At 36.5% G+C, this 20,520-nt stretch overlaps 1 protein-coding gene and 2 long non-coding RNA genes across 4 annotated transcripts; all 3 read right to left on the bottom strand.

The window, feature by feature from the left end:
- Window positions 1–60: 60 nt before the first annotated feature.
- Window positions 61–850, bottom strand: LOC137747334 (uncharacterized). The gene is made up of 2 exons (XR_015958585.1): window positions 415–850; window positions 61–239 (listed from the first exon to the last, which is right to left on the bottom strand). It is a non-coding gene; the product is annotated as an uncharacterized LOC137747334 (long non-coding RNA).
- A 452-nt stretch (window positions 851–1,302) lies between these two features.
- Window positions 1,303–6,961, bottom strand: LOC137747336 (putative LRR receptor-like serine/threonine-protein kinase At4g29180). Of its 2 annotated transcripts, none has more exons than XM_088689373.1 (12): window positions 6,753–6,961; window positions 4,321–5,352; window positions 3,923–4,058; window positions 3,764–3,835; window positions 3,591–3,662; window positions 3,437–3,517; window positions 3,201–3,346; window positions 2,902–3,065; window positions 2,630–2,756; window positions 2,475–2,540; window positions 2,194–2,383; window positions 1,303–2,024 (listed from the first exon to the last, which is right to left on the bottom strand). In XM_088689373.1, exons 1-12 carry the CDS (start codon window positions 6,826–6,828, stop codon window positions 1,565–1,567), a joined length of 2,622 nt encoding a protein of 873 aa, XP_088545499.1. In that variant the 5' UTR covers window positions 6,829–6,961; the 3' UTR covers window positions 1,303–1,564. The 2 variants fall into 2 exon arrangements, with proteins under 2 accessions (XP_088545499.1, XP_088545496.1); XM_088689370.1 differs by having other exon boundaries at window positions 2,848–3,065; window positions 6,753–6,960.
- Window positions 6,962–9,785: 2,824 nt separating this feature from the next.
- On the bottom strand, window positions 9,786–12,528 carry LOC148698818 (uncharacterized). The gene is made up of 2 exons (XR_015958567.1): window positions 12,433–12,528; window positions 9,786–10,676 (listed from the first exon to the last, which is right to left on the bottom strand). It is a non-coding gene; the product is annotated as an uncharacterized LOC148698818 (long non-coding RNA).
- Window positions 12,529–20,520: the final 7,992 nt, after the last annotated feature.

Below are 20,520 nucleotides of genomic sequence, written 5' to 3'. Positions count from 1 at the left end.
TATGTTGGAATGACCATTTATACAATTAGAGTCTCTCAACTGATCAAAGGAACCTCCCAGTAACATAAAACTTTTTAACATTCATTCGAAATTCAGGAACAATAATTTCTGTTTAAAAAAATCGGAACTCACCAGTAACAAGAAGTAGCCCAGATGAAAGCTCCTTAAGAAAAACAACTCTCTTTCCCCTAAACCTTCCAGCTTATACAATCAGCACCGTCCCTGATGTAATACTAGCCCTACATCCAACCAACCAAATTAAAAAAAAAAAAAAATAATAATTAATTAAATCATCAAACACCCATTTTCTAATTTCTATATTTGACAACAATTATAAATAAATATTATTAAAAACCGAATGATTCGAATTTGAAAAATAATTAAAATCTGAGAGAAAGTAGAGAAAAAGAGAACCTGAGCTTGGTGGGCCTGGGCTTGCGTTTGTTGGCGAGGGGTTTCTTGACATCGTCGGCTGGGTAGAACTTGGGCGGCTTCTCAGGCTGGGTCTCGGATGCCGGCTTCGCATCGTGGCGAGGGAATACGCCGCCGTTTTTGGCCTTGAGAGCCCAAAGACCACGCTTGTGGTACATTTTGGACCTCGAGAACTTACCCACCCGGCGGACGAGATCTGGGTTCCGTATCTTTCAAGGGTTCCTTGCTTTTGCTGCCATTGCTGAGCTCAGTCTCTCCGCGGCTTGCTATTTGCGATAAAGAGACGACGGAGGAAGTAGTGCGGCGGGGGTTGAAGTACAAACTTCCGGTTTTAATTTTTTTTTGTTTTTGGTTTTGGGCTTTGTATCAATCTGGCCCAAACTTTACTTGTTATATTGAAATGTTCTGTATTATTGAAAAACATTTGAACTTTAAGAATAATCACTTGTAAAAGTAAAACGATTGAGGTCTTGTTTGTCATGTTGTACATAGCATTGGATTAAACCAATAATATGGAATCAATTGTTGAGCACTTATGTATCAAGTAGGCATTTGACTAACTATTCTATTTTGGTTTCACTTATTTTATACGCTATACACGCGTTAATTTGTACACTCTAAAATATATGTATAGTGGTTGAAAAAATGTATTTTAAAGTCACTTAGTACTAATCTAGTGATATTTCTTTTCACTTGTAACTGCATGGTCTGATATTCAAATCTCGTTGATGACAAATTCAATACCAATTTATTCTACCACTCTACTTAGTTTAAAGCCTCAAACCATGCATGATAACCTCCAAGAAAAATAGATAAGATACAACATTTAGTAACATAATTTGGATTGATTTACTCCATTGAACAAAAAAATGAAGTGAAAACTTGTATACCAAATAAAAAACTCAAAATGAATTACAAGCCATTTAGAAATGCTTCTTTAAAAAATACTTATGCTCATAAGTGTTTTTAATAAAGTGCTTCTATTTTTTATTTTAAAAGCACTTCCAAACATGTATAATATATGCAGAAAGAAATCCAAAGTAATATGCAAAAAGATCAAAGAAAGAAAAAGAACTTTATGGATATTGTAGTATGTATATCTTCTTCGTCAACTCGCCGGAAATGTCACCAGTTACCTAGCAAACGGTCCGGTCATGGAATCAACATTTGTGGAATCTGTATACACGGAGAGAACTTCAGGTGAACTATGATTATACGGCCCAAACGCAGCGCGAAGTTCTTCTGTTGATCTTGGAGTTCTTTCTCGATGCCTAGACAACTCCATTTCCAAGCAATATTTGAGCTCAGACAATACAACATCCATTGCGACTCTGTGTTGGGAGGTAGAGGTTGTGCACGCCATTGCTATCTCTAACGCTTTCCAGACCGAATGCTCATCGAACTCTCCTTGCATCCTTTGATCTACAATACATTTAAGTTCCCCTTTTTCGAGCTCAGAACTCACCCACGTTGCTATGTGGATTACTTCATCACTTTTTATCACTGCAGGTTGGCCGGTGATTAGCTCTAATAGAACTACCCCAAAACTATACACATCACTCTTTTCATTCAGCCTTTGGCAATTGTGGTATCTGTAAACAAAAACTAACATTCATTAATCACAACATCGTAGTTTATATGCAGCTTATTGTCGGTTTAGTGCTCCTTCAGTTTTATTTTTGATTAAGAGTTTGTTCCGTTTTTTAACATCGTATTTTCGCATGATAATAATGCTAATAGAATGAGAAAACCTAAACATACTCTGGATCAAGATATCCGGCTGTTCCCATGACTGTGCTGACCACTTGAGTCTCAATGTCACTAGCAAAAACCTTGGAAAGACCAAAATCCGCTATTTTAGCTTCCAAGTTTTCGCTTAAGAGAATGTTGGCTGTCTTCACATCTCTGTGGACAATGGGCGGCTTGCATCCGTGATGCAAGTACTCGAGACCTGCGAACCAAATTTTGCATTCCGTTAGTAGAACTATAATTTGTGTAAACATGATCACATCTATTTTACTGAAATAACAGGAAGCACGAACCTTGTGCAGCATCGATTGCTATACGTAGTCTTATTTCCCATGTCATCTGTGAACTTCTTTCTGCATCTGCAACCAATAATGTGTTGTGTTCGCTAGATTTAAGATGGACTAACATAAACTGGCGAAATTTCTCTATCTTGATAACAAGATTATACCTGAGAGAGAGTTTTTTAGGTTGCCATTAGCCATGTACTCGTATATAAGTGCCAAGTTGTTCGCATCATCGCAGTATCCAATAAACGAGGCCAAGTTTCTATGATGGATTCTCATCAGGAGCTCAGCCTGCAGTCAAGAACAAACTCATCACAACCTGCATCAAACGAGACTAGGCTTGGCATTTACCTTGCATTCCAAGAAATTCTAACTGACAAACCTCTGTTTGGAACTCCCTAGGTCCTTGGGTTGATGATGCCGAAAGCATTTTTACCGCAACTTGGGTTCCGTCTTTCATGCAACCATGGTACACAGTCCCAAATCCTCCTTTCCCGATCGAGGTTTTTAAGTTTTTGGTGATATCTAAAACCTCCTCATGAGTAAACTGGCACTTCTTTGATGCTATAGCTGTTTTGTTAAAGGGTTCTGCTTCTGTACCTTTAAATACACAAAAAATTATGTGTTCACACTGTATAAATATTCATTCGATCTAGGGAACCTGTTTTGAAAGTTCTTCTTTGTTCAAAGTACTACTGTTACAATTTGGGGAGCTACTGAGATCTGTAAAGGTACCTGATTCTCTTTTTCTTCTCAATTTCAACACTAGTATCAGCACTATAACGACTACTAGTGCTGATACTAACGACGCAACTATTGGAGCAACAATTTTCTTCTTCTTTTTGCATGAACCCGAGCCACAGAGATTTTCGGTATCCACACTGAAATGAACCCAAAAATTCTTCTTATTTCTGTTATTTGTCAAACCAAAGGCATGTTTCTAAACCAGATAAACAAGAAGCGATTTTTACCTCAGTACAAGTAATCCAGCTTCTGATCTCTCGCGAAGAGCGTTTGGAACCGAACCAGACAATTGATTGCCTTTCAAATTCCTGCAGATCAATTCTTAATAATATGGAATTCTGGTATCAAATGAGTCTATGATCATGTAGAGATTGCACTTACAAGAGAGTGAGCGACTTTAGTTCTTCCAAGAACTGAGGCACTGGCCCGATTAGGTTATTGTTCGACAAATCTCTGGGATGAAAAGCGTTATAGTTAGTAGGTTCTGCAAGATAGTAAAGTGGATAAATTCGGCAAGATGAGTCTTCATGGAAGCAAAAGTGAAGAACAATTACAAGGACTCGAGTGACGAGAGATTGGCAATGAAAGCAGCTATTATCCCACTCAAATTGCTTGAACTCAAGTTTCTAATCACAATCAAAGGCAAATCGGCTTAGAATTAGATTGAAAAGACAAAGAAATTGTAAGAAGACTAGTTCCTTAGAAGGACTCACAGGGAAATAATCCGAGGAAGTGAAATGCTGTAGTTGCATTCTAGTCCTTCCCAAGAGAAATTCCTAGGTCCACAAGGATCACCAGCCCAGATTTTTTTTATTTGATACGTAGTTTTGACCTTCGTTATGGCATCAGCTGCAGTCATTAACAAAACCAGATCAAACAGGACCGATAAAGCTAAAAATTGGTCAAATCTAAGAGAGAACGACCAGCGGTCACCAACATTGTTTCCAACTTAATCATCCACACAGTTCGCTACTATATGTTTTATTTTTAATTGTCAGGATTCCGAGGTGGGACTTTTATATTTTTCAACAAGCTTTTCTTTTCCAGAGGAAATAAGCATATATCAATACTTGTAAGAATGTTCTCGTTGATTTAACAAAGGAAGACATACCATCTTCACCATAAGTAGGTGATTCAACCAGCTGCATAACTTGGAAAACTTCAACAGCATTCAGAATCGGCGGAAGGGAAGAGTCCTCTGTCTTGTGTAAAGAAATTTCGTGATCCTTTCCCACCAGAGCTCTTGAATTAGATATCACGTCTGCCTGTAAGTAACGGGGAGTGAATGGTCCAAACAATGGAGATCCATTCCATGATATATTGAATTTTCTTGACTGATTCTTCTCAAGTTTCTCCACTTCAGCAAAGTACATAAAAACATAAAACTGAGCATTCATGTCAGTTGTGTTCCAGTACAAATTTAAAGGTTCACTTGCATTTCGAGGTGTAGCTGCAGTCCGGATTACTTCCAATGGCACTCTATATCCGTTGTCATAGGTAGTGATCAACGAAGAAGTACTAACTGGATCCCAAGAAGGTGAAATGTGACGTGACCAAATGCGATCATAAACATCATCTCCATATCGACCTGTTCCATTGCTTTGTCCAATGTCCAGTCTTTCAATGAGTACTAATGATGCAGAAGTCCCAAATTCAGTACCATAAGTTGAGCTATTAAGCGGTCTAAATTCCAATGCCGAAATGAAAGGAGTTCCCAACCCTTTATTTATTAGACAAATGTCCATGGTATTTGATTGTGCAAAACCTATAATCTCCTTTGTAACAATATCTGAAGCATTTTCAAACCTCACTGTCGACCAAAAGTTGACGCTGAGATAGAGATCAAATTCAGGCAGCTTGTTTTCTCCATCGTAGTTTCCATACAAGAAGGTAGCTCTAATCAAATTCAAACTGCCATTTCCTGCTTCGGGTTTCAACACGTAGCAATTTTTGTTTCCTTGAGGAAAACTCCTGAGGTCGGAGAGAGGGAAGGGGAGGTTGGGATTGTTTGGATACATAAATTCAGAAGAGATGTTCTGGTTTATCCCTGTGTCTATGTAATCTCCATCTGGTGAGTATGTTATGTTCGTATCCGTGTCTTCATAGGGCTTCGAGGGAGAACCACAATCAATGCTTACGAAGTCTACTCCAAAACAAATAAATGAAATAAGTCTTGGAACTCAAGCAACAAATCGAAAGAAACAGATTCTTCTTATGTTTTCAGTAATTCTTTTGTGTTGCCATGTGATCCTTCAAACAGATGCACCTGCATTCTTTTCCAAATTTATGGAACATAGAAAAAAGCTCCAAGTTTTCCTTTTTCTTTGTTAACAAAGATAATTGTTGCTTAATGTTGTTTTCCACGGCTATCCTACTTTAAGTGTAGGTCATGGGAAAATTCCCAAATTACTGCTTAGGAGTATTAGAATAGGCCAGTGCTTTTTCTTTCATAAATATCTATTCGATTGGAAAATAGGCCAGTGTTTTCCTTACCTACACATTGTTCATACATTAACCCGAGTGTTTAGAGTCGTACTTTCAATGACTTTTTTGTGAAGTGAACAAATCAAGCTCCACTCTCTACTTGGTTAGTCTTCAATATACCAATTACTTTAGGGATGCACTATTCACACACCCCTTTTTACTTCTTACACACCCCTTTTTACTTCTTACACACCCCTTGTTAATTTATGTCCGTTTATCTTCTTCAATTCATCCAATCCGATAGCCAAAAACCAAAAAGGTGTGGAAGAAGTAAAAAGGGATGTGTGAATATCACACCCCTTACTTTATTGTCCTATCTTCTAATTTGTATTTGTTCGGGTTTTCAAAATTAATTTCTGATTTCTACCATTTTCATTATTGTTCTATTGTTTTAAGCTACAGATGAAGTGTTATACATGTTAGGTAGAATTAAGAAGCGAATTAGATCCTCTTGAGAATGAAGGGGATAGTTTTACGGGTGCTAACTTAGTTTTTAGATTGATTGTTTAGTTATAACATAAAATCTCAATATTTACATTTACAATATTAGAATGCACTGATCTAAATAAAAGACTATTAAATCACTGAAAAAAAGTCCTCTCTAACTGGTATAAAACCAGATTCTTTTCCACCAATAAAAAAACTAGGTAACCATATTTTATCCTTATTTTTTTTTATAATATAAACATGTTGATGTATAAATCAATTGCATGTATTTTAATATTTCATATTTTTCCTTGCCTAGGTTGCTTTCTTGACAATCAAGAGCAATGAAGGGAAACTTTAGGTGCTTCCGTAAATGATTAATTTTTTTTCTATGTAGAAACAAAAGTTCTACGATTGTTTGTGTGTGGACTGTGTCAGTTAAATATTTTGTTTGTTAAAATTTTCTAACATTTTTAATGTAAGTAACATTAATTATCTATGACATAAATCCCGCAGCAACGCATGAGGTACCAATTTCTAGTTTAGATCTAAGCAAAAAGTTACAAGCAGATACATAAAGAAAATGATCAGAAAACACAACATATCATTTGGCCTCGAACAAAAAACGCTAACCTATCCGGCGCTGCGCACGAGCTGAACTTGCACAGAGCATCAAAAGGAGGAGGAAGAACCCAGTTGATATTTTCATCTCTCTATCTCTCTCTCTCTCTCTCTCTCTTGGAGCCAAATAATCTGATACTGAAAATGTATGAAACTGTGGAATATTAAAACTAATGCTGCAAAACCTGCTACAAATCCTAAGAGAACTACAATTTGGTTTTTTTAGGTCAGCATTTTCCTGGTCAATGCATTTTGGATGTATTCGATTTTACATAGGTATCGTTTGGTATGCAGACGGGACGGGACGGAACGGAATGGGATGGGACGGGACGGGACAGGACGGAACGGAACGGAGCGGGAGCAAAATGCCCTCGGATGGAAACAAGGAGGAAGAAGAAGGAGACGGAGAGGTTATAATTTTGTGTTCCACGGATGTGGAACGAGTCGTTCCAGGGGGGTGAGGTGGAACGAAAATTCACCCAAAACTCGTCCCGTGGAACAGCTCGTTCCACCCGTTTTAGGCGCACCAAACGTGGGACGGAACGCCTTGTCCCACTCTGTTCCGTCCCGTCCCACGTACCAAACGGTACCATAGGGAACACAAGTGTGCTTGTCATAGCCTCAGCCAATCAATTAATCAGACTAGTATTTTTAATTTTTTTAATTTTCAACCTACGAAGATTTAAACATTCTCAAAAATTGGCTAAAATGATAAAAATACAAATTTCGATGGATGAAAGGATCACTTTTTGAATTTTACTGATACATGTGTAATATTTAATTGATAAAGTTGTCAATATTTGATTGATATGTTGTTACTTTTTTTTATCTTATTTTTATTTTTATCATTTTAGCAATTGAAATTTGTAAAATCCTCATTTCAAGCAAATTCCCTTCGTTATATAACTTTAACTGTGATTGCGACATAGCACAACTACATTGACTAGAATAGATATGCTGCCACATGTGCTCCGGAGGTTGAGTTTTGGTCGCGCAATATAGATTAATTTAGAGTTATGTTCTTTACACACTTATTTTTAATTTCACATACATTTTTTAATTTTTAACCGTTAAATCACATGAATTAAAGAAAATCGACAGTAAAAATTAATAAAAGCTTGCAAAAAGTAAAAAAATAGTTGTGAATAACACATTTTTAATTTAAACCAGTGTCTAACTGACATAAATAGACAAACAAAAGAAAACTTAAGATGCAGCAATTAGTGAATAATTTAATAGATAAATAACACATGAAAGCCAAAATCTTTAAGCCGACAAGCAGAAAGATAGTAGGAAACGCAACCACAAATCCAAAGTCTAAAAGGCAGAAAAGGTAAAGGCTACAACTTCATAATTTTCCACAGCTTTGCTTATAATATTCTAAAACTCAATTAGTGTTTATGGTAGGGTCAAATTAGTAGGTATAAGGGAAAAAATATAGAAGAAAGAATGAAGATTATAAATATCCACTGTTATCGACACACTGGCGTTCATGCCAAAAGTATAGGTGTTCTAAAATAAATCAAATCTCATCGAAACGGTTCACTTTCTTAATTAAGTTAAAAACCGTTGAGTTTCTTAATCTTGATTGAAAAACTTCATAACTGTCAGTTACATTATTATATCAAAAATATCATCTAGAAACACCCAATATAATGACATTTCTAACGAACTTATGATGTATATTAAATGGGGAACATATTTTTTAAACACATGACAAATATATATATATATATATATATATATATATATATATTAGATAGAGCGATACACTTTTAAACACTTAGACGGGTGGCGCCTCTTGGATTATGCCTTGGTTTATCTTGTCTGGCCGGCCGCACGCAGAGGCATATGTCATTGTTCTCTTCATTTGTTCTCTCTCTTTCAGTCAACGTTAACCTATTTTTAAAGACCAAAAATTAAATAAAAAAATGAATCAAATAACTCCTCGTCTTTTTCTCTCTCATGGTGACTGTATGTAATTAAGAATTTCTCGTGTTCAAACAATAAGAGTATACACCTACCTCCTTAGTTATTAGAATTTTTTTCACATTGAACTATAATACAATATTAGATTCTACACATTCAACTGTACCACAAAACTCAACTAAATATAGTAGAATTTTGGGAATGTTGTTGTGAAATAAAGATCTAACTGCATCGGGTATCCCAGATCATTTAAGATTTTTTATTGAGGAAAATAAAGAGAGAAAGTCTATGAAATTGGAAATCACAGTCTTTATAGGTATTATCCACATATCTATTTTTACTTCTTACACATATCTTTTAATTTTTAGCTGTCGGATTGAATTAATTGAAGAAAAAAAAAATCAATGAATAAATATTAATTAAAATGTGTAAAAAGTTAAAAGAAATGGGACCAGCCGTACCCTTTGAAGTTTGAAATCATGGGACATGAATTGGAATTCAATGGGAAACAAAAAGAAAATTGTGGGACATGAATTATTGGGTTTACTATACTATGACGTTTAGTCTTGGATTTAACCCTTTCAACACGCAATATCTTAATGTCTATTCACCTTACTTTAGTCCAGGCTTAGTTCCACCGTTGGATTTCTGTTTACCAACTTGTTAGTGACAAGCTTTTGTGATCCGACGTTGGAGGATTTGTCAATAACACGATAGGGTTTTAAGTCATTGATTTGGACTTGGATTAGTATTTACAAGAAAATATGCCCGCGCGTTGCTGCGGGACTTGAATGTATTAGTTGCAACAGGCATGAATAGTTTCCACACAAAGCAACTAAATAGACATAGCACCTAAGAATCAATAAACAATTGAGACATCTTACTCGTATGTGAGAGTCTCAATCCCTATTGAACAAAAGTCCTATTTCTTCTTCAAACTGAACCGACATCATTGATCAAGCAATTAAACATTCCTATTGGCAAATAATTGACCCAAGAGTTGAGCAGATATATAGGGATTGGACAAAGGGGACGTAATTAAACTATATAATTTAACAAAAGTAAAGGTCAATACAACTCTTCGAATTAAACTATATATCTAATTTACCAGAAAACTTTGTAAAAGTGACAGTTTACCTAATATGAGCACTTAATTTTCCTATTTAAAACAGTTTACCCATTTTTTATAAGTAAAATATAGCTTAAGCTTAATTTATTAACAACTTAATGCAGTTTAAAAGTATTTTCTGTTGTGGCGAGAAGAAGAAGCTACAGCCAACCCGCCTTAACTTTTAACTTTTTCCAAATGCATATGTACAGGTTACCTGCACCCTCATACCATGTGTCTTGAGCTGTTATCTATCCTCCACTTGCAGCATTTTTGCTCTTCTTCATGGGAACCTCGACAACAAATGATTTCATCTGTTACCGGTTAATGGAGATGTCTTTTGCACAACTGGACTACAAAGAGGGAGAAAAACAGTATTAGGAAAACACATTATACTCAAAATCATCACCAAAGATATTTTCAAACAAATCACAATCCACTACACAAAGTGCATCCAACTCCAAGGCAAGAATACAGATAAACCACCACCAGCAACCAAAACAGTATTTTTTTTTTTTTTAATGAAATTATTCACCTCTCACCCAAGCAGTAACCAGTTCTTTTGAACTGCGCATCTGTAAAACACATGAGTACAGATATATTAAAGAGAGCAACAACACTAAATTTCTAACATCACCGGCATTCACAACATTAAGCATGTAGGGAAACTATTTCATTTCATTTTAATTTTTGGTGACACAATTGATGCAAGAAAGGGTCGAGCAAGTAGCATGGCATCAAGAATAAAGGAAGATATTTAGGATGGAACAATTAAAAGTTTCTGTAAACCATTAAATTTATGCTTAGTGAGTATACCAGAAGATCTGCGTGCAACGAAAGTATGGCAACCAGGGGTCTGGTTGGCTGGAGAACTCTGGAGACACAAAAATCTCAGGGGTCTGTGAGTATACTAGAAAATATCAGTCCAAGGTCTCAAGTTCTCAGAGTGGGGAATTACTGATTAGAACAGTTTGTCATCAAAAAAATATATTGGAGAATCAAATTGAAAAATCCAACATAACCCAAATTTACATTAACAGATAAACAGATGCTACAGTAAAGAAAAAGAGAGCCAAGAACGGAATTTTACTTTATGCTGATAACTATCTGAGAACGAAACAAAGACCAACTGGAATGCAAAAAATAATGAAGTGAAATAAGCATATGGAAGTGTTATATATAATGAAGTGAAATTATCCACTATGGTTTATTTGACATATGGATAATTTCATCTAAGAAAGAGAAATAAGCATATGGAAGTGTTATATATATATAGTTTTTGTTCCAATTTGTTGTGTATTGGGAAAGCCAATAATGTAATTATCATTACTTATTGGTTTTGAATTTGGGTGTTCAAAGGACTTAATATTTGTTTTAGTTTGTGTAGAGAACGGAGACCTAATGGCATGTTGTTGGTTGAATGCTATATGAGAATACAGAAAGGCCAAACCTTTGGGGTTATTTTAAGTAAAAAAAATGTTGATGCATCACATATAAACACTGGGGCAAAAACCTGGCAGTAATTGAATGCAAAATCGTTCACAACATAGAACAGAAAACATTAACTCACACAACATGATACAAAATCCTAACATACTAATTAATACAACATTATAATCCACCATCCCATTTGTCAACATAATTCACCTCTCTAACTATCTTCCCCCTCTCTCTCACCAAACAAAAATACCCATCTTCCTCTTTTGAAAGCTGCAATTATATAATTGAAAACAATATATAATAAAAATAGAAAAGACTGAACTCAAGATTAATAAAGGCAAACCAAAATTTAAATGTTCATAGGCGAATCAGCAATGAAAATGCGGAGAATCAAATAACAAAGTTTTTTTAATTTCTTCTTGTAGCAATAGACGATCACCAAACATTACACTCTAACTTTCAGTCAAGCTTAAACGGATATCCTATCTTTCCTTGTAAATCATCTTTCTTTTCATGGATATTAGTTTTTGTTTCTACATTTAAACAAAATGGTAGCTTGAAAAACTCATTTAGCCAAGTTAACAACCATTAACAAATAGCTTCTAGAAAAGATCAAAGTGAATAAGATCATTTCAACCTTTAGCTCGAGAACAATTCATAAAAATCTACCCAAATACGAAAATTCCTGCACCATTCTTTGTGATATTGGAACACAAAATTAAGTTGTTTGATTTCAGGCAACTCTACTTTACCTCTATACATGGAAATGGTCCTATTTATGTTGCATTACACGTTAGCAAAACCATATTAATTGAAAAGATGATCATCAAACCTAGCTAGCTAGTTGAATTATTTGTTAATTAAACGTACTCGTGGCTTGCAAATTGGCAGGCCATGCAGAGCGAGAGATGATGATCATGAGGGCAACTTCAGCGTCCTAGAGGATAGTGAGGTCAAAAGCCTTCTTCAAAAGTCCATTTATGCGTTTGGAGAAGGTAACCTCTTAAGTCTCACAAAAAAATAAGACTTTTTAGTTAGCGAAATCTCTTTCTACCGGGAGTTCTAAAAGTTTTTTTTTTCGTGTAACAAATAAATAATCTGAATCGTTCTAGCATCCTATTTTTTCACCACATAAACAACAAATCACAAATTTAACACTTGCAAATGGTATACGAAACCAACCGCAAACGAAAAAGAGAATGTTGAGAAAATAACCCAGATGAAGGCAGCTTTGGAGAGTTTAGAATCCAAGTATGGTATCAACAGCCAAGATATGTTCCTTGTAATATCCTTTTATAGATCCCAAAAAAATAGAATCTGCACAATCAAATTTCTTGATATAGCCAAAAGAGAACAATAGTCTGCAAGGTAGTGCATCTCAAACATTAAATGAATAATTCAGATAAAATGAAATCACAAAAGAACACAAAAATTTAAAGAAAAATTCTTTATAAATTAGCATCCTAACCGCTTTGGATCCAAAAACTTTTAGCACAGACAGTGCACTGCAATTTATCTAAAATAAAACCCTAAACCTATGAAGGCAGCGTTTGTAATTTTTCTTTACTGAGTTATGATAAATAATAAAATCTAGCAATGAAGTTCCACATGCATGTGTCTCCGTATTACATTCTTCTTCTCGCTACTTCTTTTTTATTAGAATTATGTGTTGGTTGTTGCTCGAACAGAAATTTCAATTGGTTAGCTTTGAGGGCTGGAAATAATATTTTCCGAGCAAGAAAACAGAGGCAAATAAATAAAACTGTCGATCGAGTGCAAGTTGTATCCTAAGAAATTCTTAAGCCAATGTAATTGGATTCAAAATTCTTGGTTCTCTTCAGATAAAATTTTGGTTATTGTTTCTCTCTTTCATGCAAGCTTACACCACTAAAGGAAGCCAGAGATTTTTACCTTTTACCTTTTACCTTCGGTCTGAGATCCTCAAGTAGTGCGCTCTGCAAGCGGTTCCAGAAAACAAAAAGCACCGTTTCCTGAAAATAAAAGGAAAACTATACCATAAACCCACACTGAGCATCTAAACACATAAACAAAATAGCCAAAATTTGAAAAAACAAAAATTTAAACAAAAGTTGTATCTGTAGACCAAAGGCCACCAAAAAAAAAAAAAAAAAAAAAAGTTCTTAACAAAAGACTCAAAAGGAAAAACAAAAATTGTATACGCTCAGCACAAAAGGGCTACCAACGCTGCACACAACAGCTCCAAAATTTGATGTTCAGCGCTTCCTGAAAGAAAAAACCAAATCAAATTAGACAGCCAGGCGCAAGATCGAAGCACACAGACATAACCCCCAAAATCACAAAACAAAAAAAATCCAAACACAAAATCCAGCTGCAAATCGAAAACCACAAATCCAGAAATTAAACAGGGACGCTGAAAAAGACCTAAAACTCTCAAATGTATTCCACATATCCCGCATACACGAACCTAACTTGCCACTGTTCACCACCCCCACTCCTCCCTCTCTCTTTATCTCCTGGCATGGATTAATAATTACCTCAACAGCTAACGGAGCCAAAGCCAAACTCCAGAGCTTCGAAGGGTAGGATCACAGAAACAGGAATAGTTCTTCTTCCTTCCCCACTGCTGCTGCTGCCACTTTCTCTCTCTAAAAACCAATTGGAAAATGTTTAGAGAGAGAGAGAGAGAGGCGAGAGTGATGACTTCAATGATTCAAATTATATTTAAATTATCTTCTTTAGCTCTAAAACAACAAATGCATGAATGCAAAACTCAAAAATCCAAATTCCAGAGAATAATTAAAGAAAAACAGAAATATATAAAAATAAAAAACCCAAAAGAAATCAAAACATATAATCAATAAATAGTTAATTAATTAATCAAATAAATACAATACCTGAATGCCTCGTTTGAACGACCCGATGCAAGAACTCGATAATGTGTCACACCAAGACCAGACATTTTAGAACTGACTGCGCAGTGAAAGGCCTTCGCCTGTGTAGAACAGAGTGAATGATGGTGGTTCTGTGGTGATGTTTCGCCGGAAGCAGCAGCAGCACCGCCTGAAGTATCCCTACTAGTCGAAGCAGCAACAGAAGAAAAAGATGAGGTGGAAGACAATGGATGTTCATAATCGAAGAGTTCGAAGGGATTTACCTTTGGATTCTTCGGCTTTCAGATGGAGTTTGCTGGTGTGTGGGCCTGCAACTTCGTTTGCAGGCGTGATGTTTCCATGGAATTTCTTTCGGGCTTGCATAGAGAGCAAAGCGAGAGAGAAAGCTCTCCAGATTTTGTGGACTCAAGGCCTGAGTTTGGTTTTTGACAAAAATGGAGGCCATGGTTTCTCAGAGAGATCAGCGAGCTCACATTTTTTAATTCTCAGAGAGAGAAAACTCTCGAGCTTTTGCAGAAGGGGAATTGTGTTTTGTCGAGGTTTTGAGTTGTAGTGGAGCTAACGAAGGGAGATGAGAGAGAGGTGGAGTGGCTAGGGTTTGAGTATGGAAGAGATGAAAACTGGAGAGAGCACCTGTTTTGGCTGAAGCACTGCTCACACACGGGGATCAAAAGTCGAGAGATTCAGTGGCAGTGTTGTAAATAAACTAAAATGTGGTCCAAAACACTGTTCATTTCTACAGTGCAATTTCGCCTCCCTCCTTCTTTAGACTAAAGTAATGATTGATTTGAATGTAATTTGTTAATTTTCTGAGCATTCCACCGACTTTTTGGAAGCAAGCTGATTCTGCTGATTTGAATTCACAAAAAATGAACTCAATTACAAAAAACCTATGTGATGAGAATGAATATCATATTTATAGAATGAAAGATTTTGCATAGGCTTATAAATAAAAAATTGAACTATTTCCTATATTACCAATTGGTTGTATGGTAGAACCTCAACTTCTTCATAGTATCAGAGCAGGTTGTCCCACGTGTGAAGTTCAACGGCCACACATGCTTCACGTCACCCGAGTTGTCTTGTCTATGTGTTAAGCTCGAAAGTTCGCTACACATAAGAGAGCGTGTTGAGAATGAATCTCATATTTAGGAAAGAGGGACCTTGCATGAACTTATAAGAGGTTGATCTTTCTCCCATATTGCTAGTTGATTATATGATGAAATCTCAACTTCTTCACTATGCACCAAATCATAAAATTTAAATGAATAAAAAAGCTTAACAATGCACTAAAAATAGAATTTCAAACAATAGTATATGGGAACCACCAAAGTTAAAGACTAACTAGCTACCTAGCAAATGGTGCTGTCATGGAACCTGCATTTGTGGAATATGAACATCTGGAAATCACTCTTCGTGAACTATGGTATGGTGAAATTGTAACACGAGTTTCTTCATATGAGCCTGGAATTGTTTCTCGATACCTAGACACCTCCATTTCCAAACATTGTGTTAGTTGGCACAGCACAAAACCCATGGTGGCTCTATGTTGGGAGGTGGAGGTTGTGCATGCCATTGCTGTCTCTAATGCTTTCCAGACCGAATTCACATCGAACTCTCCTTCGCAAACTGTTTATCGAGGATTTTCCCAATTTGAGGACTTTGTCGGGTCATGGGATACAAACCCCTGTCTCTCTTGAAGATCTGAGTATCAAGAATTGCCCTAATCTAGAGGCTGTTCCTACTTTGGGCAACCTCAAATCCCTCCGTCAGTTGCATATTGAGAAATGTGGTGGATTAACAAGTATATCAGGTTGTGTCCACCTTGCAATCCCTTTGCTCTTTAAAATTGTCAGATTGTGGGAAATTACAATATTTTCCCAAGGGGCTGCAGTCTCTATCTCGTTTGGGAGAGATGTCGATTGATGCGCACTGGGAGGAGCTAGTTTCTTTCCCGGATTTTCAAGTTCCATCACAACTTGAAAGATTAGAGCTGTTGGGATGGCCAAAGCTCAAGTCTTTACCTCAACAAATTCAAGACCTAGCTTCTCTAACATTGTTGTCCATTTATGGTTTCGATGGAGTGGAGGCTCTTCCAGAGTGGTTAGGCAAACTTACATCTCTTACACAGTTGCAAATTCGTGAATGTAAGAATCTAATGTATCTGCCTACCGTCGAAGCTATGAAACGTTTAACCAAATTACAAGACCTAGAGATTGATTCGTGTCCCCGTTTGATGAAAAGATGCGACAAGAACAGCAGTCGAGAATGACCAAAGATTTCCCACATTACAAATAGCAGTGGTAATTTTTTTACTCCAATTCAGCTATTCATGTATAATTTGTTCAATTCTCTTTGCTCACTTTTTGTTTTCTGCTGTATTAAGTATTAATTGAACATATTTCTTGACTAGTTTACTCGCATGACGAATCGGATAATCACTCAGAAGATTCCAATTCGACCCATTAGATGCCTCAACAATCTCGCACGGTTGGATATTCATGCTTTTAATCTTTAGAGAGGAATATATGCATTGGCGAGTAGTGCCTGTCTAGATGGTGTGCAAGACTTACTCTTATGCTTATCGTTTCAAGTTTCACATTTAAGCAAAGGTAAGCTTTTTATACCACCACCTACTCTTCTCTTTTAATGTATGTAGCTCCAATCTTGTTTCACTGATGGAGTCTATTATTTAATTTCTTACGTGGTTTTCAGAAAGACATTTAATCAATTGGAACAAGAAGTGATGCGAAATATTTAAAGACCAAACGTTGTCCAGGTACTTCAATCCTTATCATTTGAGATATTTGCTTTTTTTTTCCTTCTTGAAATCTTGTGTTGATTATGCTTTTACTTCTGAAATATTTGTATGGAATATGGATAGTAGATTTTAAAGGAGTGGATTTTTTTTTTCTTTCCAGAGTGGCTGGATAACCTTGCATCTCTGACTTTGCTGCATATGACGAGGTTGGTAGAATGTATCTACCTACCGTCAAAGCTTATGCAACACCTTACTAAATTGAGAGAGCTAGAGATTGAACTCTGCCCGTCTAAAGGTAATTATTTTCTCGTATCAATTATTCAGTATTTGTTTGCGTCAATCATTCGATCATGCAATGTTCAAACTAAGAGCTATTTGGTCAAGCCATCGTACGTATTTTCTAGAGTAAGCAATTCAAACATTGTTCCTGTTAGGGCTAGTGTGGTACAACCGTACAAGTCGGGGACACAACCCAAAGTTTTTTTTTTTTAATTTTTAATTTTTAATTTGGCTGCAAAGTCCATCCCACTTCAGTATTGCTATCATAGGAAGTGACTTTGAGAAGAATTTATGGATAAACAAGAAAAATACAATATGTCAAGGGTGACATGAAGCCAAACCGGGACCATTAAAGAATTCATAACAACAATTCAAAACATTTTTTCAGCAAAACCTATAACAAGGAAGGTTAGAAAGGTGAGAATAAGCAGCTGCAACACAAGGAGGGCATAAATCCCACTAATGGACACCGGGTGATCAACAGCATAATTGGTCAACCAACAGCAACTTGATTACCCTCTTTAAAAATATGAGAAATGGCTCAAAGACTATTAATATACTAAACTAGCTGATTTCGAATGATCCCCTCTTCATTTCGTAGGAATTTCACTTGGTATTTTGTATGTGCCTAAAGCAGTAGTGATCAAAACCAAATCAAAATGAGTATGAATTGTGAATACACCGGCAATATGAAAACTCAGAGTTCGCTGGTAACCTGAAGAGGAAAAACAAGCCGAAGCGCAGAAAATTATCCTAGTAGTTTATAAGATAATGGTCTAAAAGACAAGCTCATGAGGCTTCATGCCAGCCTTGAGAGAGAATCTTGCCGCCAAGTACGTCTTCAAGTCTGGGACAGCCTCAATGGACTTTATCAATGAAGCATCCATGCTCTTCTGATCGTCTTTCTTTCCTTGTGGGAGCACATTCTTCTACAATTTGTTGTTCCAGAAAATATTAATTAATACAGAGACAAAATTGGGCTCGGCCCGGTCCCTGCCCACCCCTAATATTTATAGAGTTTTGGAGGAATTTTGGTGTTTGGATTAATTAATAATATTATTTTGAGCCTTTTGAATTATTTTATTATCGTTAAAATTGATTAAATTGAATTTGAACCGTTAGATTTAAAAATGAATGTTGCTGGGCGCGCCACACTGGATCAAAGCCCAGGAGGAGTGTTATCAACTGGATGTCAACGCGCCAATCTAGGCCTAGTACCGCTGCTTTTCTTACGCTCGCGCGCAAAGAATTCCTCCACCCTATGTTGCTGACTCGCGCAGGGCCCGCGTGGGCTCATTTCACGTGCGGGAGCATAAAAGCTAGGGGCCTTTGCCCACTTGAAACCTTATCTACCCTTGGGTGGAAGCAAGCCCAAATTCCCACCCACAAACCCAAAATCCCAATTTCCCCCATGGAGATGTTCTGGGCCAAAATTTTGGGTTTTTTTGTTCCTTCTTGGAGACGGCTTAACCAACAAGACAAAACATTTAACTTGCATTCCAAGGAATTAAACTTTAATTGTCAGACCTCGGTTTGGAACTCCCTAGCTCCTTGAGATGACGATGGAGAAGGTATTTTAACCGCAACGTGAGAGCCATCTTTCAAGTAGCCATGGTATACAATCCCAAACCCTCCTTTCCCTATTTCAGTTTGAAAGTTTTTGGTGATTTCTAAAACCTCGTCATAAGTAAACTGGGACTTCTTTGATGCTACAGGTGTTTTGTTACGTTTTTCTCCATCTGCAACTTAAATAGACAAAAAAATATGAGTTCAGACTAACTGGATAGGAATGCTACTCTACCATAGTAGCAGCATCAGTAAGTATCAATGGTATAAAATGGTACCTGGTTTTCTTATTCTTATAAGCTTCCATACCAATATGAGCACTATAACTAGAAGGAGGGCCACTGCTGATAGTAATGATCCAAGTATTGGAACAACAATGTTCTTCTTGCACTTGCTTGAATCTGAGCTAAAAAAATAACTTATAAGCATATAAAAAAACATAAGGGTAAAGTACAAAAAACTATCTCAACTATTGGTGTCACGACACTTTCATACCTCATCTTTTAAAATTGACAATGTCATACCTCATCTTTAGAATTTGGTTCAATGTTATACCTTCCGTTACTTAGCCATTTACTTTTCAGTTAAATGCTGACATGGCTATTCGGAGGCCACTTCTATTAAAAAAATAATAAAATATTATTAAAAACTAAAAATTTTTTTTTTTTTAAAATAATAAAGAAAAGTGAAAAAAAATTAAAAATAAAAATAAAAATCCCCTGTTCATCCCTTCCCCCCTCTCTCTCCCCATCTTCATTTTCTTCCCTGCTTAATCTTCAACAAAAAAAAGAAAAAAAAATTTGAAAACCCATCAACACCCCCACCCCCCCGCGCCCCCCGCCCGGGCGCCACGAAGAAGAAGAAGGAGAAGGAGAAGGAGGAAGAAGAAGAAGAAGAAAGAAAGAAAAAAAAGAATCCAACCCAACCCAGTTCGCCCCCCAACCCCCTGCAACCCAGAAAGAAGAAGGAGGAAGGAGAAAGAGGAAGAAGAAGAAGAGGAAAATAAATAAATAAATCCAACCCAACCCAGTTTCCACCCCCCCCCCCAACAAAAAAAAAAACCCTGCAACCCAGAAAGAAGAAGGAGGAGGAAGAAGAAGAGGAAGAAAAAAAACCCCAACCCAACCTAGTTCGTCCCTCCGCAACCTAGAAAGAAGAAGAAGGAGAAGAAAAAGAAAAAAAAAACAAATCAAAGCGAATCCAGTTCGTCCCCCCCCCCCCCAACACAAAAACCCAACCCCCTGCCAACCCCAAATCCACCATTTTCATCCATTCTCCACATTCTCTTCCGCACCCATCCTCCACCTTCTCCACGCACCCATCTTCCCACCGACGAGATCTGGGTTTTTTTTTTTTTCTGGGTTGCAGGAGGGAGAAGAGGGGGTGGGAAGGGGGAAGACAAACTAATAGTGGGTACGGAGAAGACAAATTGGAATTTTTTTTTTTTTTTTTTTTTTTTTGGAGGTTGGAGGTGGGGGGAAGAAGATGAAGATGGTGAGAAGAGAGAGGAGGGGGAGGGATGAACTAAGGGTTGTTTTTTTTTTTTTTATTTATATTTATTTATTTACTTTTTTTATTATTTTAATATTTAAAATTATTAAATAAATTTTTTTAGTTTAATAATATTTTAATGATTTTTTAATAGAAAGTGGGTTCCGAATCAAGCCACGTCAACATTTAACTGAAAAGTAAACGGCCAAGTAACAGAAGGTATAATATTAGACCAAATTCTAAAGATGAGGTATGGCATTGTTAATTTTAAAAAATGAGGTATAAAAATGTCGTGACATCAATAGTTGATGTAGTTTTTTGTACTTTACCCAA

Source organism: Pyrus communis, chromosome 2 (assembly GCF_041283825.1).
Source record: "Pyrus communis isolate YQ-2024b chromosome 2, ASM4128382v1, whole genome shotgun sequence".
Classification (NCBI taxonomy): Eukaryota; Viridiplantae; Streptophyta; class Magnoliopsida; order Rosales; family Rosaceae; genus Pyrus; species Pyrus communis.
This window is presented reverse-complemented; position numbering and strand designations above follow the sequence as displayed.